The sequence below is a fragment of the Tiliqua scincoides genome, chromosome 16, assembly GCF_035046505.1.
Source record: "Tiliqua scincoides isolate rTilSci1 chromosome 16, rTilSci1.hap2, whole genome shotgun sequence".
NCBI classification, from domain to species: Eukaryota; Metazoa; Chordata; class Lepidosauria; order Squamata; family Scincidae; genus Tiliqua; species Tiliqua scincoides.
In genome coordinates, this window is record NC_089836.1 from 3,111,678 (window position 1) to 3,134,422 (window position 22,745).

The following is a 22,745-nucleotide window of genomic DNA, read 5'->3' on the forward strand; positions in this document are numbered from 1 at the left end:
CCGGGTGCTGTAGGCTTAGACCATGATCTGGGAAGCTAAGCAGGGTCAGGCCTGGTTAGTACTTGGATGGGAGACCGCTTGGAAATACCGGGTGCTGTAGGCTTATACCATAGTCTTTCAAGACTGAAGGTTGCCAACCATTTTTGATTGTATTTATTCTGGGAGGTTTTGGCATGAGAAAGGTTGAAGACCACGGTGGTAGGGGACCCATTGTGTCACCTTCTTGTCCAGGATGAAGTACATTGAAACCGAGCTGAAGAAGAGGAAAGGGATCGTGGAAAACGAGGAGCTGAAGGTCAAGCAGAAGAACGCGGAGGACTGCTTGTATGAGCTGCCGGAGAGCATCCGTGTCTCCTCTGCAAAGAAGACGGAAGAGATGTTGTCCAATCAGATGCTAAGTGGCATCCCAGAGGTGGATCTTGGATAGAGTAGGTGTTTGGGGGAGCCTCTTCCCTTGACCATCATGGTCTCCAAAGGCAAGGACAGCAACGGGACGGTTGTCATTGGCACTGCCCCCCCTCCCCAAATCTATATTCTTTTTTGCCTTCTTCCTTGTTTAGAGCAAAGATCAAGAACATCATCTCCACTGAGGAAGCCAAGGCTCGCTTGCTGGCCGAGCAACAGAATAAAAAGAAGGACAGCGAAACCTCCTTTGTTCCCACAAACATGGCCGTGAATTATGTCCAGCACAACCGATGTGAGCCCTGCCTGCGTTTTGCTAACACAGAGATGGGATGGGTGCCAGGCTTGTAACGGGTGCTATGCAGCGTCCTCTTGGGTGAACCATGTCCCCTTTAATGGTGCTTTGGCCAATCGTTTTGCCAAGAGGACCTCAAAGCATGAACTGGTGACCAGGCTGCTACAGGTCCACATTTTATAATCCCCAGTGACTTTCTTCCATAGAACTGGTGTTGCAGCCAGGCCGTGTGCAGCTGCCATGCCAGAACTGAAGCTCAGAAGGCTGCACTGGTGAAACCTGAGAGGCTAGATTTCTATCCTGCATCCCTGCAAGCATCTGGTTGTGTCTCCTTTGCAGAAAAGGCCAGATAGAAACCCACAAAATAAATGCACATAAAAGTCACTTTCCTGCATTAACTGAGGGGGTCTCCTTTTGCAGTTTATCACGAAGAGATGAATGCACCAGTGAGGAGGAATAAGGAGGAACCCAAGGCTCGTCCCCTGAGAGTTGGGGATACAGAGAAACCCGAACCGGAGAGTAAGTCCTTGCAGGGAGAAGCATCTAGGCTTATCACCCAATTAAAAAAAAATCATAGCTGATTGGTTGTCCAAGTTTTAACTGATTGATTTGTTGGTTCAGAGCCCAATTCTATGCATGTTGACTCAGAAATAAATTCCGTTATAATCAATGGCACCTACTCCCAGGTAAGTGTGGATAGGATTGCAGCCGAAGTTTGCATGAGTAACAATAATTCTGGGACAAAAGGCATCCTTTTTTTGTCGTTAGATGAAAGAATGCCTCTTCTGAGAGATGCTTGCCCTCTGTGGTTGTATACGTACTATTGGAGGACGTATTGCTGGAGAACTGCCACTCCCTGTGGGGTTAAAAGGGGAATGCCTCTTCAAAGATGACACTTGCCCTGTGCAGTTTTCATAAAGGCTTCCGTTGCAGGAAGCATCATCGTAGAAGAGGCATTCTTTCCTGTATGGGAATGAAAGGGGAATGCCTCTTTTAAGATGGCACTCGCCATGTCTACTATTTCAAGAGGCACCATGGTACAACTCGTACAACCATGGGGTACAACCATGAAGAACTCGTGCAAGGAAAGCGCCCTACAGGTAGACCACAGCTGTGATACAAGGACATCTGCAAGAGGGATCTGAAGGCCTTAGGAGTGGACCTCAACAAGTGGGAAACCCTGGCCTCTGAGCGGCCCGCTTGGAGGCAGGCTGTGCAGCATGGCCTTTCGCAGTTTGAAGAGACACTTGGCCAACAGTCTGAGGCTAAGAGGCAAAGAAAGAAGGAAGGCCCATAGCCAGGGAGACAGACCAGGGACAGACTGCACTTTCTCCCGGTGTGGAAGGGATTGTCACTCCCGAATTGGCCTTTTCAGCCACACTAGACGCTGTTCCAGAACCACCTTTCAGAGCGCAATACCATAGTCTTTCGAGACTGAAGGTTGCCAACATGGTACAAGAGGCACTCCCTACTGTGTGGGAATGTAGGGGGAAGGCCTCCTCTAAACCAACACCACTTGCCTGCATTGATAGTTTCATTTTTTAAAAATCTGTCACCCAGTTAATAGGAGCACATTCTTTAACCTGTTCGTTGAACCAACTCATCCAGTAAATGCAGTGCCCCTAATAACCTGCTTTTTTTGCTCTGTAGGGTCCCCTCCCAACCGCAAGCGGCCCCCCAACGAGAAAGCAACGGACGATTACCACTACGAGAAGTTCAAGAAGATGAACCGGCGCTACTGAGGTCTGTGTGTTGATGTCCACGTAGAAGACAGAGCGGTCTGCCTGGGGGTCTTTTACCCCTTTTGTTGACCAGAGGAGGATGTGTCAATAAAGGTCGAAGACGGAAATATTCCCCATTTCTTGTGTTTGTTTTTCCCCTAAGTATCCTGTATGGATTTAACTGTACAGTGATTGCTGGCTCTCCTTTCTGTGTTGAGAATGTGTATGTTGCTATTTTTGCCAGTTATAAAGCTTTCTATTTCAGACCAATGTGGCTGGAAGTATCTTTCTCTCTCCCCCCTTCTATGATGACATTGAGTACCCAATCTCTTGTCCTAGAAGTCCTCTGAGGCTCTCCAGCTGCAGATACTGAAATTCATACATGCATGCACACACACGCACACACACACACACAAGACCTTATATATATGATATATAATGTATAGATATTAAATTTATTGAAATATAATTAAGTTTATAATTAAATACATTCATTCATATATATATATATATATATATATATATATACACACACACACACACACACATATACATATACGCATACATATGAGACCTTATATATATTTTATATATATTATATATAAATAGATATATATGATTAAATTTATTTATGTAAATATATGATATACAGATATCAAGTCTGTATACATACCTATAATTAATTTATATAAATAAAAAATTATATAAAATTTTATTATATAAAATAAATATAATAATATATTATAATGTAAAATAAAATATAATATTATATATTATATATATAAAATAAAATATATAATATAAAATAAATATAATATATTCTAATATAAAATTATATATTATATATAAAGTATAATATAAAATAAATAATATAATATAAAATAAATATAATAATATATTATATAGAGTACATATAAATGTATAAGATGCAATTTATAAACACTATTTATTTGTTTTTGACACCTGGTATTTGACACCTGATTGGTCAATTGCTGACCTGCAGGGGGAAAGAGAAACCGGAAGCACCCCACGGGCTTCAGGGCCGAAGTGAGTCTAGGAGTCTATGTGCGTATGTGTGCGCGTGAACTGAGTGGTCAAGTGGTGCTCAGGAGCGAAGGATCCGGAAGCGCCCCACGGGGCAGAGCGGAGGTGAGTCTCGGAGTCTATGCACGCCCGCTCCAAGGAGCGCTGCGTGGCGCCGGAAGCGGCTGCTGCCCGGGAGCAAGATGGCGGCGCCGGCGCCGGAAGCGGCGGCGGGAGGGCGGAAGCGGCGCGCGAGGCGGGGGGATGGAGCGGGGCCGGCGGGCGGCGCTGGGGCTGGCGCTGGCGGCGCTGCTGGCGGGGCCCTGGCCGGGGGCGCGGGCGGTGGAGCCGGTGACGGTGGGGCTGGCGCTGGCGGGCGCGGCGGCGTCGGCGCTGACGGGGCTGGTCTCCTACTCGCGCCTCTACTGCTACTTCGCCCCCTGCTGCCTCCAGGGGCCCGGGGCCCGGCGCGGCGCCGGTGAGCTCGCGGTGCTCTGCTGTGACGTCACGGCACGGGCGCTGTGACGTCACGGACGGGTGGGTGGGTTGTGTGACGTCACGCGCGAGTGACAGCTAGGAGGTCGTGAAAGGGGTTGTGGCGTCATGGGAGGGAGGGCGTGGGCGTCACAGGAAGGCTATGACGTCATGAGAGTGGAGGGGAAGGCTTGTCGCTGAGGGGGGAGGGAGGGAGGGGTGGTGACGTCATGAGAGTGGAGGGGAAGGCTTGTCACTGAGGGGGGAGGTGTGTCGTCATGGAGGGGGGAGGGATGGAAGGGTGGTGACGTCATGAGGGTGGAGGGGGAAAGTCCTGTCTTGTGACAGAAGGAGTCGGGGAGACTGTGATGTGGTGGTGGGGACGGGTGTGGTGATGTCACAGGAAACGGTGATGTCCTGAAAGTGGAGGGGGAGGGGAGAAGGGGTGATGTCATGGAGGGGAAGGGCGTTGTGATATCACAAGGTGGGGAATGTTACGATGCCATGGAGGGGGGAGGCTCATGTTGCAGAAATGGGGAGCAGGTGTGGATGCTGTCAGTATGAGGCACAGTGGTGGGGTGGAGCACGTGACCAGGAGGGGTTCTTCTGCAGCGCCCTTTCCCAGTGAGTTCCGGGTCAGCGGTGTGGGGAGTGGCCTCCCCACAACCCGTGCTCTGGACTGTTGTGCACGGATGCCAGTGGTGTGTGTGCGTGCTGGAAAATCAGGAAGTGATGTTCCTGTGAAAGCTCCCTGGTGGCATTTGGGGAGGGTCATATGCTAGAGCAGGGGTGTCCAAAGTTTTTGGCAGGAGGGCCACATCATCTCTCTGACACCGTGTTGGGGGCCGAATTAATTTACATTTCAAATTTGAATAAATTTACATAAATGAATATATTAAAGATGAACTTATATGAATGAATGAAGGTCTTGCAGTAGTTCAAGGCCTATAAAAGGCCTTGAACAAAGCAAGGCTGGCCTTTCCTTTGCTGCTCCTACTGCATCACAGACGTGAAACAACAAGCAGTGGAGAGAGCCCTCATCCCACAGCTCACTTGAGAGGCCAAACAGTTGCCCTCATGCTGAGAGCAGTTGCATCGGGCCAGTGTGGGCTCCAACAAATCTCTGGAGGGCCAGAGGATCATTGGAGGCTAGGGGCACCCTGCGGGCCACATGGAGAGGCCTTGAGGGCCGCAAGTGGCCCCCGGGCCGGGGTTTGGGCACCCCTGTGCTAGAGCAAGTCGGCCCTGAAGGATAATAAGACTTGTATCAGTCCCAGGCTGGGGGGGGTACTTTGTTGATGAACCCCTCTTCTAATGTCTGGGGGGACCATGAAAGTCTGGGGGTGCTTGCAAACTAAAGGGCTTTGTTTTGTGGGATAGGGTCTCTTCCCCTGGGTTGACCCAGTGGGTGTTTTATATAAGTGGTGCATTGTCCGCATAGGAAGCACTGACAAGCTAAAGATAGAGACATGTCTATGGGAATGTGCTTTTAGCTCCCCTTGTGCTCTTTTTCCACTGTGGTTTTCTCCCCCCCCCCCCCAGCACTTGAAGAAGACTTGGACAGGAAGCTCTTTGGACAGCACCTGGTGAAGAAGGTAGTCATAAAAGCCGTCGCCGGCTTCTTGAACAACCCCAACCCGAAGAAGCCTCTGACGCTCTCCTTGCACGGCTGGACAGGCACGGGCAAAAACTTGGTCAGCAAGATCATTGCCGAGAACGTCTACGAAGGCGGCCTCAACAGCAAGTTCGTCCATCAGTTTGTCTCCACGTTGCATTTTCCGCACCTGCAGAACGTGACCCAGTACAAGGTAAGAGGATTAAAGACGCCTTCAAAATGGCCACCTTGTCTTCCAGCAGAGGCTTTTGGTGTGCTGGGTGAGGTGCATAAAATTATGCATGGGCTGGATAGAGGGATGTGCTTTTTCCACGCATGCAGTGCTAGAATCGGGGGACCGCCACTAAAATTGAGTGGTGGGAGAGTGGGAATGGCCAAAAGAAAATATTTCTTAACCCAGCCAGTGTTTGAGAACTACCTGCCACAGGAAGTGATGATGACACCTGGCCTAGATGCCTTGAAAAGGGGTTTGCAGGGAAAAGTTCATTCCAGGCCACAAGGGATACACAACTTCCTGGTTTGAGAAGTAGGCTATCTCTGGGCTGCAAGGGAGTGGCAAAGAGATTCAGGTATCTAGGTCTTGTGTGCTGCCCAGAGATGTAGAAAGCTGGATTAGACCGGCCTTTGGCCTGATTCAGCGTGGCTCCTCGTGTATTATTATGAATTTTTGAGAGCTTTCCGCAGATGCACAAGCAAAACAGAACCACAAGTGTGTGTTTACTCCTCCCACCATAGTGACAAGGATAAAAACAGAGGTTTGAGCAGTTGGTGAAACAGGTTTTTAAAAGAATTGTCCTGAAGCTAGGTGGGTCCCAAGAGAGTGTCGCTTTAAGAAGTGGGTCCCAGTGCTAAAAAGTTTGGGAACCACAGGTGCTCCTTCATACCTTTTCAGGGCCTAAGTGGGTTGGGTTCATGGTGTCTGAATACGGACTTGGTGGTATACCAGCTCGGTCAAAAAGGGTTGGTTTCCTGAAACTGGCTCTCAGTTTTTAAGCAAAGGGAGAGCTTTCCTTAAGTACACTGCCGCAAGAGGCCAGCTGACTAGTTTGGTTAAGTACATGAAAGCCAGCCCTTCTGCCTCCCCCACAGTACACAGAGGGTGCAATCCTAACCCCTTATGTCAGTGCTTTCCAGCGCTGGCATAGCGGTGCCAATGGGATGTGTGCTGCATCCTGCAGTTGGGTGTCACTCATGGAGGCCTCCTCAAAGTAAGGGAATGTTTGTTCCCTTACCTCAGAGCTGTGTTGCCCTGATGTCAGTACTGGAAAGCACTGACATCAGGGGTTAGGATTGCGCCCAGAGTGTCGTATTCCTTTCCCCACCCAAGCTGACCTTGTGCGTCCCTCACACCGGTTACACGGATGAGACACCAAGCCCCCAGACCTGCAGGTCCCTGGATTTTACTTAAAATCTCCCATCTGGGTTTTTTTTGGCATCGAGACAGTTGTTGATTTTTATGATTCTGTTTTTGTTTTTTAATTAAAATGTGTTTTTTAATAGAATAATTCCATTTTAACAATGCTTGCTTTGCTGTCTTGTGGTTCTTGGTGGGTGGAAAGCCAGGGTGGATAATTTGTAAATAAAATACGGCATCAATGCAATTAAAATCTTAGGACCAGCTGCAGTCCTGGATCCGGGGCAACGTGTCAGCCTGCGCCAGGTCCGTTTTCATATTCGACGAGATGGACAAGATGCACGCCGGGCTCATCGACTCCATCAAGCCTTTCCTGGACTACTACGAGGAGCTGGACGGCGTGTCTTACCGGAAAGCCATCTTCATCTTCCTCAGGTTAGGGGCAAAGTCTGGCTCAGGGGTGGAAAGTATTTCTTTACCCAGCGTGTAATTAATCTGTCGGACTCCTTGCCGCTGGATCTGGTGATGACATCTGGCCTAGAGGAAGGGGATTGGATAGATTGGTGGAGGAAAAGTCATCCATCACAAGTGAAAAAAGCCATGATGGGTCTGTGCAACCTCCTGGTGTTAGAAGGGAGTGGCACCAGGATGCAGGTTCTCTTGTGTGCTCCTAGAAGCACCTGGTGGGCCAGTGTGAGATGCAGCAAGCTGGATGGGCCTTTAGCTTGATCCATTAGGGCTTAGGGATGGAAAAGGCTTTCCAGGTTTGGATGCTGGTGGTATATTTCCAGCGTTAAGGAGGGATAAAGTTTGACTTTGTAGCCGCCGACATCCTGTGTTTGACCCTAGACTCCGCATCACAACTTCTCAATGCCAGGCGAGCAATAATGAATGATTAGTACCCTTCCGCTTTTCAGTCAAGAGTGACTCAAAGTGGCTTACAATTAAAATCCATCACAAAGTGGGTGTGATCCCTTCGACAGCACTCAGCCTGGCCAACCTGTGTGCACCCACAAAGACTTACAACCCAATCCTATCCACCCTTTCCTGGGAGCAAGCCCCAGGTTCTTTGTATATGCACACAGCACTTCCAAGACGGTCACAGAGTGCCACGGGGAGAGCAAAACTGGCAATTGGGACTTGCCCCATTGGAATCGAGCCTCCGCTCTGAACTTAGTAGACAGACTAAAGCAAACCCCTTCCTCTCAGGCTCAAGTCTTCCTCATCTGCAATGTGGGCGTAGCAAAACTTCCCTGCTTTGCCGACTTATAACGTGAAGCACTTTTCACACTGAGAAAGTGCTGAACAAATGTCATCTCTCAAGGATATTTGTATTGTGTTGGAGGGGGAAACAGGGTGGGTGGTGTTTGCAGCCTCGCTGTCAGCCAGAGAAAAGGTTCACAGTTATATAATAAACAGATCGGCTTGTTTATTTTTCCTGTCTGTTTTGTGATTAAAAACGACTTCGAAGCCTTCAAAAACAATAGCAGCTGCAGAAGTTTATTTTAAAACTATTTTTTTAAGAAACCACAGTCAGAGAGAGTCAGAGGCAGGTGTTGTTTTGAAACCTTTCTTTCAGTCGTCTAAAGCAGTGATTCTCAAGCTTTTAGCACAGGGACCCAGTTTTTTAGAATGAGAATCTGTCGGAACCCGCTGGAAATGATGTCATAACCAGAAGTGACGTCATCAAGCAGGGAAATTTTTAACAATCCTAGGCCGCAACCCTACCCACACTATCCTAAGAGTATGTTCCATTTGCTATCATTGTTAAAAGCATATGCACAATACCCTGTTAAAAGTACAGTTAAATAACATTCCCCAAATGCAGTCACATCCCATGGCAGCATCAAGTCTACTATATTAAAATAAAATATTGAAGTGAATGGGAACCCACCTGAAATTGGCTCGTGACCCACCTAGTGGATCCCAGCCCACAGTTTGGGAAACACTGGTTTAAAATAGTCTTTGAATAGTCTGATCCAGCAGGGCTGTTATAGTCTAGCTTAGGGCTGGCAAAGCACTAAGTGTCTAGGGCTGTCTGTTGCTGGAGATGCATTAACTGCTATGACATAGTGGCTAAGTGTATCTCCTCTGAAGTAAATGTAATTGTGTTTCATAGGGTTTACTCCCTTGTGAGTGTGTTTGAGATTGCTGGTTAACGAACTGAGCTTCGTTAGATTAGAACTTTCCCGGTTTGGCTATCACCTCTGCCATGAAGTCTCACCAGACGGTCTACTTCCTTTCAGCACCATTGGTGCTATGGAGATAATAATACTTTATTTAACAGAGTTGGTGTAAGGACAAAACCAAGCAACACACAATAGTGTCCTGAACACTCAGAATGCAGTATAAAAACTGTGATGAAGTTAGTCCGCTGGTTGGGGGTTATGGGAGGCCTGACACAGTCACAAGAGCTGCTTTTCCTGGATACACATGCCAACGGAAATCACATTGGGTCGTGCCGCAGAACTTTTCCACGAGGGATCCAGTAGCCGTTAGGGCTCTGTAGGATATTATTGGTAGCGTTAAGAATAAAAACAAAGCTGTATGTGTGATCCCCGTTTACAGAACGGTTTATATAGCTAAGTAAATAAATCACTGGTTCCCAGCCTGTGGTTCGGGGACCATAGGTGGGCCATGAGATCCTGAGAAGTGGTCTGCAAGATCAGAGAAATAAAGATCAGCTTTGATCACTTTAAGCATCTTGCCCTGAGCGAGCGATTCCCCCACGTACCACCAAAGAGAGTGAAGAACAGACTGTAGCCTTCAGTGAAGTGTCAGTTGCAGGTGTGGGCAATCCATTCGCTGCTCTCTCTGGTAGTTCATGGGTGGGCACTTGCTGGGAGATGCTTCCCCATGGACCACCAGAGAGAGCAGAGAACAGACCACTTGCAGCCACAGGTGGGAATGAAAGCAGCAACCCAGAAATGCTCTCTATAGTAATAAATCTCTAATAAATATTATCTAATTATTACACATTTAATTATATTTTTTTGTGGGTGGGGAAGGCGGTGTAGTCCATGTTAATTCCAGTTTTTGCCTCAATGGTCTACAAGCTCCTAAAGGTTGCGAACCACGGAAATAAATACCAAAATAGCTTCTATCAGCAACTTGCTCTGTGAAGGTCACGCTCTGGCCAAAGACTCCTCTCCTGTTTTCTCCAGCAACGCAGGGGCTGAAAAGATCACCGAAGTGGCGCTGGACTTCTGGAGGCGGGGAAAGAGTAGGGAAGAGCTGGGACTGCGAGATCTGGAGGCTTCGGTCTCTGTCTCTGTTTTCAATAACAAGAACAGTGAGTAACTCTGCTTCCATCGTGGACCTTAAGCTACAGCACATGTAGTAAAACATGCACATGAGGAGACTGTAACAGACCCACTCAGAACTAGCTTCAGACTACTGGCTTAATCTCCGTGACTGTGTGGAGATGCATCTCAGTTGTATTAAAATGGACAATGTCTCTTAGCTGTCCCCTTTGGTTCCTACCTGCTCTGAAACCTGGAAAGCCATCCCATCCTCCAGGTTATAACCATGGGGTTCCTGCCTCCCTCAAGAATGTTTTGTGCCCCTTCCTTGAGTCATCGGCTTTTATTTTACAAAAAACTGAGCAAGTTTCTAGTTCTTATGGGTTGGGGTGTAGAGGCAGCTTTCTGTCAGGTTGCTTAATTAAAGTTTTAACTGGTGTACAGCACAGTACTATGCCTGCCTGCTCAGAAGTCAGTGTCATTTATTTCAATGGGACTTACTCCCAGGTAAGCCCTTTACCTACCAGCCCTCTGGCACTTCCAGATGCAGCCACAAGAGGGCAGACTTCTCTGCTCCCTGTTTACCTGCCAGCCCTTTGGCACTTCCAGGTGCAGCCACAGGAGGGCAGACTTTTCCCTGCTCACTGTTTGCCTGCCAGCCCTTTGGCACTTCCAGGTGTGGCCACAGGAGGGCAGACTTTTCCCTGCTCCCTGCTTGCCTGCCAGCCCTTTGGCACTTCCAGGTGTGGCCACAGGAGGGCTGACTTTTCCCTGCTCCCTGTTTACCTGCCAGCCCTTTGGCACTTCCAGGTGTGGCTACAGGAGGGCAGACTTTTCCCTGCTCCCTGTTTGCCTGCCAGCCCTTTGGCACTTCCAGGTGCGGCCACAGGAGGGCAGACATTTCCCTGCTCCCTGTTTGCCTGCCAGCCTTTGGCACTTCCAGGTGCGGCCACAGGAGGGCAGACTTTTCCCTGCTCCCTGTTTGCCTGCCAGCCCTTTGGCACTTCCAGGTGCGGCCACAGGAGGGCAGACTTTTCCCTGCTCCCTGTTTGCCTGCCAGCCCTTTGGCACTTCCAGGTGTGGCCACAGGAGGGCAGACTTTTCCCTGCTCCCTGTTTGCCTGCCAGCCCTTTGGCACTTCCAGGTGTGGCCACAGGAGGGCAGACTTTTCCCTGCTCCCTGTTTACCTGCCAGCCCTTTGGCACTTCCAGGTGTGGCCACAGGAGGGCAGACTTTTCCCTGCTCCCTGTTTACCTGCCAGCCCTTTGGCACTTCCAGGTGTGGCCACAGGAGGGCAGACTTTTCCCTGCTCCCTTGTTTACCTGCCAGCCCTTTGGCACTTCCAGGTGCGGCCACAGGAGGGCAGACTTTTCCCTGCTCCCTGTTTGCCTGCCAGCCCTTTGACACTTCCAGGTGCGGCCACAGGAGGGCAGACTTTTCCCTGCTCCCTTGTTTACCTGCCAGCCCTTTGACACTTCCAGGTGCGGCCACAGGAGGGCAGACTTTTCCCTGCTCCCTTGTTTACCTGCCAGCCCTTTGGCACTTCCAGGTGCGGCCACAGGAGGGCAGACTTTTCCCTGCTCCCTGTTTGCCTGCCAGCCCTTTGGCACTTCCAGGTGCGGCCACAGGAGGGCAGACTTTTCCCTGCTCCCTGTTTACCTGCCAGCCCTTTGGCACTTCCAGGTGTGGCCACAGGAGGGCAGACTTTTCCCTGCTCCCTGTTTGCCTCCCAGCCCTTTGGCACTTCCAGGTGTGGCCACAGGAGGGCAGACTTTTCCCTGCTCCCTGTTTGCCTGCCAGCCCTCTGGCACTTCCAGTCGCAGCCACAAGAGGGCAGACCTTTCCCTGCTCCCTGTTTGCCTGCCAGCCCTTTGACACTTCCAGTCGCAGCCACAAGAGGGCAGACTTTTCCCTGCTCCCTGTTTGCCTGCCAGCCCTTTGGCACTTCCAGGTGCAGCCACAGGAGGGCAGACTTTTCCCTGCTCCCTTGTTTACCTGCCAGCCCTCTGGCACTTCCAGTCGCAGCCACAAGAGGGCAGACTTTTCCCTGCTCCCTGTTTGCCTGCCAGCCCTTTGACACTTCCAGTCGCAGCCACAAGAGGGCAGACTTTTCCCTGCTCCCTGTTTGCCTGCCAGCCCTTTGGCACTTCCAGGTGCAGCCACAGGAGGGCAGACTTTTCCCTGCTCCCTTGTTTACCTGCCAGCCCTCTGGCACTTCCAGTCGCAGCCACAAGAGGGCAGACCTTTCCCTGCTCCCTGTTTGCCTGCCAGCCCTTTGACACTTCCAGTCGCGGCCACAAGAGGGCAGACTTTTCCCTGCTCCCTGTTTGCCTGCCAGCCCTTTGGCACTTCCAGGTGCGGCCACAGGAGGGCAGACTTTTCCCTGCTCCCTGTTTGCCTGCCAGCCCTTTGGCACTTCCAGGTGTGGCCACAGGAGGGCAGACTTTTCCCTGCTCCCTGTTTACCTGCCAGCCCTTTGGCACTTCCAGGTGCGGCCACAGGAGGGCAGACTTTTCCCTGCTCACTGTTTGCCTGCCAGCCCTTTGGCACTTCCAGGTGCGGCCACAGGAGGGCAGACTTTTCCCTGCTCACTGTTTGCCTGCCAGCCCTTTGGCACTTCCAGGTGCGGCCACAGGAGGGCAGACATTTCCCTGCTCACTGTTTGCCTGCCAGCCCTTTGGCACTTCCAGGTGTGGCCACAGGAGGGCAGACTTTTCCCTGCTCCCTGTTTGCCTGCCAGCCCTTTGACACTTCCAGGTGTGGCCACAGGAGGGCAGACTTTTCCCTGCTCCCTGTTTACCTGCCAGCCCTTTGGCACTTCCAGGTGCAGCCTTAACTACTTTAATAATAATCCCTCCCCTTTCATTATTTTCCCAGGTGGATTTTGGCACAGCAGCCTGATTGACAGAAACCTGATCGACTACTTTGTCCCTTTCCTGCCCCTGGAGTACAAGCATGTGAAAATGTGTATCCGGGTGGAACTGGAGTCCCGGGGCTATATGGCTGACGAAGACATTGTGGACCGGGTGGCCAGCGAGATGACTTACTTCCCGAAAGAGGAGCGGATCTATTCTGATAAAGGGTGCAAGACCGTGTACACCAAGCTAGATTTTTACTATGACCTGTAATGATTCTTTTATGGCGACTTAAATCTTGCCAGAAAATGAGCCCAATCACCGAGCTTGGAGGTGCTGATCGTTGTTTTCCAATTTCTTGAAGAAAATGTTTACAATGGGGGCAATTCATTGGGGTTTTGGATGGGGGTGGGGAAAAGGGGTGGGTTTGTGACTCTCTAGCTGCAAAATGATCTCAGACTTGTGGCTGAGAAAGAAAATAGACCCACCAGTTGGCCCACTTGTTTCACAGCGTGATCTAATAATGCCTGCACTGTGAAGCAATCATGGTCCCAGCTATGTGGGTGATATGGTAATATGGCCCAGTAATAGGGGCTAGTGGTATGTGTGAAGGGTCTCTGATCAGTCCTAGGTTGTGGCCGGCGTATACGTCTTAAGGAAAGAATTGTGACTTGTTGAGAAATGAAGGAATGCTCTTGAACTTGTTTGGGGAGTGGTTTTCAAACTCTCTTGTTCCTGGAAGCTGCCGGGGGGTTCCTCCTTGGGATCTCCCATGAAGCGATGGAGAATCTTCCATGAAATTGAGCTTGGCTGCAACCACCTGTCTTTTCTCCCCCTCTCCCCAATCAACAGCCATTTGCAGAACAGTGTTAAGCATGCTCCCTACTCGGGAGGGGGTGGTAACAGCCTCAGCCTCTAGGATATCCCTCTAGGATACTAGGATATCCCTCTAGGGATACTAGGAGATACTAGGGATACTAGGAGTATCCCTCTAGGATACTCCTCTAGGATACTCCCAGAATCCTTTGCAGTGCACAGGGCTTCTGTAGAGAACGTGCAAGAGTCTGTCAGCGGACCTGATTCCCTGAGAATATGGAATGGGAGGGGGGAATTGAAGCTTTACCAGAACTCTGATGAGAGATTAATATTAAAATAAAGCTTTGTACAGAAGAATCAATGGAGGGGAAAAGTATGTGTCCCCCCCCCCCCCCCGCCAAGTAGCCAAAAAATGCTAGCACACCTGTTGGAATTGAAATCTGCAGCAATGCTGTGACTGAGAGCTGGCTTTTCTGGGCCTGTGTTTCCCCCAGTATTGCAAAAGCAGAACTTGGAATAAATTCTAGAACTAGAATTTAAAGCAAGGATGGTTGGATCTGGGCAGCCGCTGCCGAGCCAATGGGATGGGGTGGTGTGGAGCATCTGAGACATTCTAACCCTCTAATCTTTTCTCCTGCAGTGAGCACCCACTGGTTTTCTCCCCCCCCATTTAGGTTCAAAAAGGGACAGCTGATGCACTAGTCCACACCCTCCCACTCTGTGTCCCCCTTATCAAAATCAGAGCTGGAAGAGGTGGTGAACAGCAGATAAGGGGACGTGGCATTTGCCCCAAAGCGTTCTTGGGTGGGCCCCAATTTAAAATGCCACTGCTTGTAAAATAACCACTTCAGAGCCCAATTGTCCATTAGGAAGAATGCGATGTTTGCTGCTGATGGTGCAAGCTCTGCTTCCTGTCCCCCAAGCTTCCTCCGTCCTGTGGCTGAACTTGAACCCCCAAGCCTTAGCTCCATGTCGCCATTTGCCGTTTCAGCAGCTGGCGGGGGAGGACTCACAGCCCGGCTCAGTTTAGCCATCACACTGAACCACGAAGGAGGAAAGCTCCGTTACGGCTTGGCAACAACATCCAAACGGCCAAAGCGGAGATTATAGGTACAGTTATTTCTCCCCCTCCTGAGGTTGCTGCACCCTGGGGACGAGAGCATACAGGAAGGCATCTCCCTACTGGGGGGGGGGTTAACAACCTCAGCCGTTGCTCTAGGATACTCCCAGAATCCTTTGCAGTGCACAGGGCTTCTGTAGAGGCCCACGGCAGGCGTTTCCTATGTGGAAACTCAAATCACTCTGAGATTTCCAGTGGTCAGTTGCACGAGCAAGCTCAACAGGAGCTAAACACTGGCTGGCTGGTTTTCCTTATGCCTTTTCAGTTTCTCAGCTAATTATTTTTTTTTTTTGTACATTTGTAAATAAACCTTTTGGTAAACTTCCCCTTTCTCAGCCTCCATTTGCGGCTTCTCTGTTTTGTGCACGTCGACATCTGCGGCGCCGGAAGGACCCAGAATGCTCAGGGAGGCTGGGCTTCTCGGTGCGTAACCAGAATTTAGTCTCAAATTCTATTGCATGGACTTGTAGCATTATTTTTTTTCCCCCTCTTGCAGGTAGAAGCATAGAATGCTCAAGTTAGGGGCACCTGTGAGGCCATCCAGTCCACCCTCAGCGCAGGCAACGACCGTATCCAGTGAGTGAGCTCTACACCAGCAAGTTGCCGTTACTGGTAGAGAAACCCCCCCAAAGTTCTAGAGAGGTTAGCAGGTGAGAAATAAGCTTTTGGATGAATTAATAAGAATACTTAAGATATTCTTTCACAGAGCAGAAGAGTTGGGTCCAATTCGCTGTAGTAAAGCCTACTGAGTTTAGTGTCCATACTTACATGATACCCTGCCTTTCTGAGCCGAAGGGCACTGTAATTCAACTGACTGCTTATGAGTTAAAACAAATTGGCAGTAAAGAAAGTCTGGAGTAAAAAAAAGTAGTAACAACAGCAAGATAAAGGAGTACAGATGAAAATGTTTATTGCAGCTGCTTGTAAGAATGAGATTTAATTCACAAAATATTTTAGACAGCAGGGTTGGTTCAAAAGACAAACACAACGTCCAGGATTTAATCTGTCCGCAGACTGTAGCAACAGTGACCCAAGGCCACAGGGCAAGAGTGACACAGGAACCTGCTCATATGCCCAGTCCTGTCATCCATGTAGCAAACTATTGTTCCACCACAACTCTGACATGAGCGTACAGGACCCACACCGACAACTTAAATTCTCGTGGTAATTTTTCTTTGGTGCCTTATCTTACAAGCCTAATCTCATGGGTTGAAAAAGTTAAATTACCCCTTATCACCTCTGTGTGGTTGTGCATTTACAAAAACACAACAACAACAAAACTCAACAGGAATTTCATGGCGCGGGGGGCACATTCACATTAACCTTCAGATAAAGGCACTTTTGATCACACAACACAGATGAACTGGAGAGGGTGGGCTAGTGTCACTCTCCTTCACACTTCCTCTTCGAATCCAGGAAGCAGGAGGGGGGGGGCAGCAGGGGATTGTCCACCATTGGCTAAGGAGGAAGGCGGCAGGCCCTCTCACACATGAGGAGGTTTGCAACTATCAGCCCCCACCCTTTGACCTGGCTACAGAGCTGAATTTGGCACTACAAAGACTCACTTGAGACGTCCTCTTTGGGATTTCTTGACGCACTGCTGAAAAAAAACACAGCCACTCAACCTAAGACAGGTAGATATCTGTCAGGTGCAAGCACTCACTGAAAAGAATAATGCTTACGAAACCTAAAAAATTATATATGAAAGCGGGAGCAGAATGGAAGAAATGTTATTCTTCCCCCTCCATCCTCCCTTCAGTGGTTTAACTGTACTTGATCATCCCTAATGACTTCATTCTCAAGGTATTAAAAATATATGCTATTTAAAATTAGTTGCATTTAAAAAAAATGGTCACTTGTCAGGGCCAAGAGACTATACCCGAGAGGTGAAGAACCATTTCAGGCCTCCCTAATGGATACAGTTGGCATAACTGATTCCCAGGGTAGACAAGCTGTGACAGTGACAAGCAATCACAAAATTTCTCTTTCGATATGGCAACACACACAAGCCAAAGAAAGCTGTAACAGTCTAATCCAGGGGTTCCCAAAGCGTACGTCACAGCCCACTCACGGGGCGCCATGAGATGTCCCCAGTGGCCCCTCCTACCTGTTTCACCGGATGCTGCCATCTTGAATCCTGCAGAATCCAAGATGGTGGTGGCGCCCAAATCACAAGATTTGGGTGCCACTATCTTGGATCTCACAAAGTGTCTCAAGATTTGGGTGCTGCCATCTTGGATGTCGCAAGATTTCATGAGATTCAAGATGGCAGCACCCGGTGGAGCCAGGAAGAAGAGGCTGAGGGGGGGGCGTCGTGACCCACGTAAGTTTGGGAACCGCTGGTCTCTTGGAAACGTTCCCAGCTCAAGGGGCGTAACTGCACCAAATCCCTGTGGGACTCCAGTTTGTCTCGAGGAAGTCACTGATGGTTGGGATAACAGAAGATGGAGGAGAGCGTAATTTTGTCATGCATGGACTACTTTCCCTGAGCTCAGCCGAACGTCGCCCACACCATTACGGCAGGGGGCGCAGTAACGACATCCTATAAACCAACAGCCTGCTCTTCCGTCCCCGGAAAGCTGGCCACAGAAGCAGTTATGCAGGAGGAGAAATGGAAGGAGCCAGCAACAACCTGAGCAAATCTATACGCTGGGGGCTACCTTGTTGATCTCAAGACACTCCACTGTGGATCCCAAAGTTCCCACACAGATACTTGGCGGGGGGAAGGATTGCCTAATAGATTTGGCAGCCTACTTTCTTGTCTGAGTTTTTGCCATCAAGCAGGAATGGGAGACGAGAAGTCACCTATCCTACCTCTGTTCAAGGCAATCCTTCAATGATGGCACCCGCGGAGAAAACAAGAGTGGCCATAAAACCCCAACAACTCCATCATCTCTAATTGGGGCCCCAACCTATTAAAAAGTGCACAATCAGGAGTTTTTAAAAAGTGCTTGGGAGAAGAGGCGGTTTCTAAGTCTTCCTCGTCAACCCCATTTTCCCAAGCTTAGCGTTGTCAGAACACTTCAGAAGAAGTCCACTTTTGTCTGTACGGTCTTGCAGCCTTTGTCCGAGTAGATCCGGACATCTTTCGGGAAGAAGGTCATCTCGTCAGCCACTTTCTGAACCACCGACTCGTCGACCGAGTTCCCGCGGGACTTGATTTCTGCCCTGATGCACATTTTCACGTGCTTGTACTCCAGGGGGAGAAAAGGCACAAAGTAGTCTATGAGGTTTCGGTCAATCAGGCTGCTGTGCCAGAGGCCACCTGGGGAATGGCAGAATTGAGGATGTTAGAAGGAGAAAGACGGAGGTCATGCAGGCTTGTCCACTGCTGCTCGCCTAGGGCGAGTTAAGCAGTTAAGGTGATCAAGGAGAGCTGATCTGTTTTCCTGGACTTCCTTCCTTCCAGTCACAACTGGGTAGTGTTCTGAGGTGCAGGGAGGCCGCATGTGGCCTCCTTGGGCTGGACGTGACCAAAAGTCACTTCTGGTCTTGTCCAAGAGGTGTATTGAGGCCCTCCAGCCGTGGATTTCATTGTCCACGCGGAGGGGAACAGATCCTCCATGGACACCAACAGCTCACTGTATTATAAATGTACAAAGAATCTTCTTGATGATACACCACCACCACCCCCCGCAAAAGCTACTCACTGTTCTTATTGTTGAAAACACCTATAGACAGGACTGGTTCCAGGTCTTTGAGCTGAATCTCTTCCCGGGCCCGTCCACTCTTCCAGAAGTCCAAGGTCACTTTGGTAATGAGGTCCCCCCCTGCATTACTGTCAAGAAACAGAGAGAGTGTGGCATTAAAGCCCATTTCTGCCCAGCCCACAGATGAACACATCTGATCCCTGTTGTGTACACGCAACGTTGGGCAGACATGGCTTCACAAGCCGTGATCTTCATCACCTTTGGAGATCGCTTTGTCTTCATTTCTCCTAACACAGCAAGAAGTGTACTTTTAGTTTCTTTTGTCTGAAAAGTGTATACACCCTCGTCTGGGTTTGCGACGTCACAGCTGCCGGCCAATGAGGACAGTGCACAGCCAGCGAAGGCTGCGAGGACGCCCAGTCCTTGATCCTGGAGGGCAGGCTGTTTGAGAAGCAAGCGGGCTTCCACCCTATGTTTTTACGTGTGCCGAAGAGGCTACCCACCTGAGAAAGATAAAGATGGCTCTTCGGTAGGATATGCCATCGATCTGCTCGTAGTAGTCGAGGAACGGCTTGATGGCGTCAATCAGCCCAGGGTGCAGCTTATCCATTTCGTCAAATATGAAGACAGACCGGGCGCAGGCAGTCACGTTACCCCGGATCCACTTCTGCAGTTGGTCCTGGGTCAAAACAGGGCAGAGAAGCAAGGTTAGTTATACCGCTCTGATGGAGCAGAGCGAACTACAATTCAGGGTGCCCGCGGTTTGAATCCCACTGCTGACACCCGTTTGCTAGGTGGCCTGAAGCAAACCACTCCTCCTCACCCAGCCGGCAAAAAAGCTGCGGGCAAAGACAACTCAAACTTCGTCCCTCCTTAACGCTGGAGCAAAGAAATGTAGCACTAGCATCCAAACCTGGAAAGCCTTTTCCACCCTTAAGAACGTAAGCCCTACTGGATCAACCAAAGGCCCATCTAGTCCAGCTTCCTGTATCTCACAGCGGCCCACCAAATGTCCCAGGGAGCGCACCAGATAACGAGAGACCTGCAAGGCTTCCTGGGAATTGTAGTTAAGAACATAAGAACAGCCCCACTGGATCAACCAAAGGCCCATCTAGTCCAGCTTCCTGTATCTCACAGCGGCCCACCAAATGCCCCAGGGAGCACACCAGATCACAAGAGACCTGCAAGGCTTCCTGGGAATTGTAGTTAAGAACATAAGAACAGCCCCACTGGATCAACCAAAGGCCCATCTAGTCCAGCTTCCTGTATCTCACAGCGGCCCACCAAATGCCCCAGGGAGCACACCAGATCACAAGAGACCTGCAAGGCTTCCTGGGAATTGTAGTTAAGAACATAAGAACAGCCCCACTGGATCAGGCCATAGGCCCATCTAGTCCAGCTTCCTGCATCTCACACTGGCCCCCCCAGGTGCCTCTGGGAACAAAGACACCTGCATCCTGGCATTCTGAGGTGGCCTACTTCTAAAACCAGGAGTTTGCACAGACCCATCATGACTTGTAACCTGGGATGGACTTTTCCCTCCATCAGTCTGTCCAATTCGCTATGAAAGGCAGCTAGGCTAGATGCCATCACCACATCCTGTGGCTAGGAGTTCCACAGATGACTTCCATGCCAGGTAAAGGCATTTTTTTCTTCTTCTTCCACCTCCTCACCTTATACAGCTGGACCTGGTGATCGTGCGGAAAGTGCAGCGTGGCCAGGAAGAGGTGGACGTATTTGCTCTTCAGCCCGGCCCGGTGGATGTTCTCGGCCACGATTTGGCTCACAAAGTTTTTGCCCGTCCCCGCCCAGCCGTGCAGGGAGAGGGTGAGGGGCTTCTTCGGGTTGGGGTTGTTGACAAAGCCGGTGATGGCTTTCAGGATGACTTCCTTGGCCAGGTGCTGCCCGAAGAGTTTCTCATCCAGGGACAGTTTGAGGGCTGAGCCGGAGGCGGGAGAGAAAAAGAAACCAAAAGGGAGAGTTATTTTGGAGGCTGACCAAGCAGGAAGTTCCCCAAAAAGGGATGTTGAGGAGGCGGAGGAGGGTTATTGATTGTGGGGAACTCCACAGGGTACAAAGACAACAAATATTTGCTCCCAAACTCTTATCAGGAACGCGCATCTACGCTTGGCGGTCTCTGCAACCTGTTTCTTGGCTCAGTGCCTTCTGCTGGCCCAGAAGGCCCAGCCTCTGTCCCCCTGCATAGTACTGATTCCCCTGCACCAGAACCAGCTCTGTTGGGCCAACTGCTGCAAGAGCTGCCCCTGCTAACTTTGGCCCTCCCTTGCACCAACTGGTCTCTCTTGCCCAGAACCAGGACCACCTTCTGGGCCAGCCTCAGCCACTGATTCTCCTCCTCTAAATCCCCCCTCCTTCCCCTCCCCCCCCCCCGCATAGTACTGATCCCCCTGCACCAGAACCAGCCCTGTTGGGCCAACTTCTGCAAGTGCTTCCCCTGCTGACTTTAACCCTTCCTTGCCCCCCCCAGCTCCACCCCAGAACCAGATGCAATTCTGTTGGGCCAACTGCTGCAAGAGCTGCCCCTGCTAACTTTGGCCCTCCCTTGCACCAACTGGTCTCTCTTGCCCAGAACCAGGACTGCCTTCTGGGCCAGCCTCAGCCACTGATTCTGCTCCTCTAAATCCCCCCTCCTTCCCCCTGCAATTCCCTTGCCCCAGAACCAGAACCAGCCCTGTTGGGCCAACTTCTGCAAGTGCTTCCCCTGCTTTAACTTTAACCCTTCCTTGCCCCCCCCCAGCTCCACCCAGAACCCCATGCAATCCTGTTGGGCCCACTCCTGCTTACTTTGGCCCTCCCTTGCCCCAGCTGGCCCCCCTTCCCCACGACCAGGACCCCCTCCAGGGCCAGCCTCGACCCCTGCTGCCTCTCCCCAACCCCTCCGTCCCTGTGCCCGGTTCTGATTCCCTTGCACGGGCTGCACCCCAGAAGCAGATGCAACGCAGCGTCTTTGCAGCAGCCCCCGCCCTCTGCACGGCCCCGATCCCTGCCCCGGTACCGGTGGCGTTGGGCCGGTCCTGCTCCTGCGGGCAGCACTCCACGAAGGCGCAGTAGAAGCGCGGGGAGGAGAGGTAGCCGGTGAGCGCAGAGGCGGCCCCGATGGCGATGCCCACGCTGATGGGCTCCAGCGCGGCCCCGAGCCGCAGGGGGCCCCCCACGGCCAGCAGCAGCGGCAGCACCAGCGCCAGCTGCATGGCCGACGCGCCCGGGGCCGCCCAGCGCATCCCCGGCAGCCTGGGAAGCGCCTCTGCACTCTGCGCACTACAACCCCCAGCAGCCCCCGCGCCCGCTTCCGCCAGCTGGCCACGTTGGGAAAGGGGAGCCTCCCAGCCGCGCTTCCGCCCTGACTTGTCGCCAGCGCTGTTAAGGGCGGAAGAGCCTTCCCTGCTGAGGCTTCCCTGGCTGGCTAGGGCAGAGTGCCAAAGGCTGCAGGCTTGCACACCCCTTCCTGGGAGTAAGCCCCACTGAATACAGTGGGGTTTACTTCTGAGTAAGACACTCATTCATTGGTTGGAGAAATTTACTTACTCCTGGGTAAGACAAGCATAGAAAGCTTGAGCTGGGGTACTTAGAGGTCATCTAGTCCAACCCTCTGCCACTGGGGTACCAAGGTAATTTGGCACCTGGGGCCCACACACACACATACTTTGTAAGTGTGTGAGCTGCAATGTGGAGAGACTCGGGGCCCGATCCTGTCCAACTTTCCAGCGTCGGTGCAGCCGCGATGCAGCCCCAAGTTAAGAGCACAAACATTGCCCTTATCTTGAGGAGGCGTCTGTGACGCCCTGACCCTCCCCTCCACTGCAGGACGCAGCACACGCCAACTGGGGCAAAGCGCAGCGGGCACGCTCCAGCACGGGACTGAGGTTATGTCAACCGTGCCGTCCCAAAGCAAACGTTGAGAAAGCCCAAAGTCAACATTGGGAAGTGGTGACATGGCATTTTAACCCATCTAAATACTACAAACGTAAAAGCTGACCTGCAAGAAATGCGGCTTCTGGCTCCTATGAGAGACTGAGGGCCCCATGCTATCCCACTTTCCAGGGCCAGTGCAGCTGCAGTTGCAGCCCAGAGGCTAGAGAGCAAATGTTTCCTTGCCTTCTGGAGGCCTCCACATCTACCCTCCCACTACAGGATGCAGCACACACCCCATTGGCCTG

At 50.9% G+C, this 22,745-nt stretch overlaps 3 protein-coding genes across 3 annotated transcripts in view; 2 read left to right on the plus strand and 1 right to left on the minus strand.

The window, feature by feature from the left end:
* C16H9orf78 (chromosome 16 C9orf78 homolog) overlaps nt 1-2,682 on the plus strand; it is a 9,514-nt gene extending 6,832 nt beyond the window's left edge. Inside the window, 4 exon segments of the mRNA XM_066610760.1 lie at nt 232-432; nt 561-697; nt 1,118-1,216; nt 2,348-2,682. Of these exon segments, the coding sequence (XP_066466857.1) occupies nt 232-432; nt 561-697; nt 1,118-1,216; nt 2,348-2,439 (529 nt within the window). The 3' untranslated portion in view covers nt 2,440-2,682.
* Nucleotides 2,683-3,705: 1,023 nt separating this feature from the next.
* TOR1A (torsin family 1 member A) lies at nt 3,706-13,357 on the plus strand. Its single transcript, XM_066610669.1, has 5 exons — nt 3,706-3,919; nt 5,458-5,723; nt 7,144-7,319; nt 10,049-10,176; nt 13,004-13,357. Exons 1-5 carry the CDS (start codon nt 3,706-3,708, stop codon nt 13,252-13,254), a joined length of 1,035 nt encoding a protein of 344 aa, XP_066466766.1. The 3' UTR covers nt 13,255-13,357.
* A 2,453-nt stretch (nt 13,358-15,810) lies between these two features.
* On the minus strand, nt 15,811-21,827 carry LOC136635443 (torsin-1B-like). Its single transcript, XM_066610574.1, has 5 exons — nt 21,584-21,827; nt 20,241-20,506; nt 19,071-19,246; nt 18,568-18,695; nt 15,811-18,182 (listed from the first exon to the last, which is right to left on the minus strand). The coding sequence occupies exons 1-5, from the start codon at nt 21,807-21,809 to the stop codon at nt 17,941-17,943; spliced, it is 1,038 nt and encodes a 345-aa protein (XP_066466671.1). The 5' UTR covers nt 21,810-21,827; the 3' UTR covers nt 15,811-17,940.
* Nucleotides 21,828-22,745: the final 918 nt, after the last annotated feature.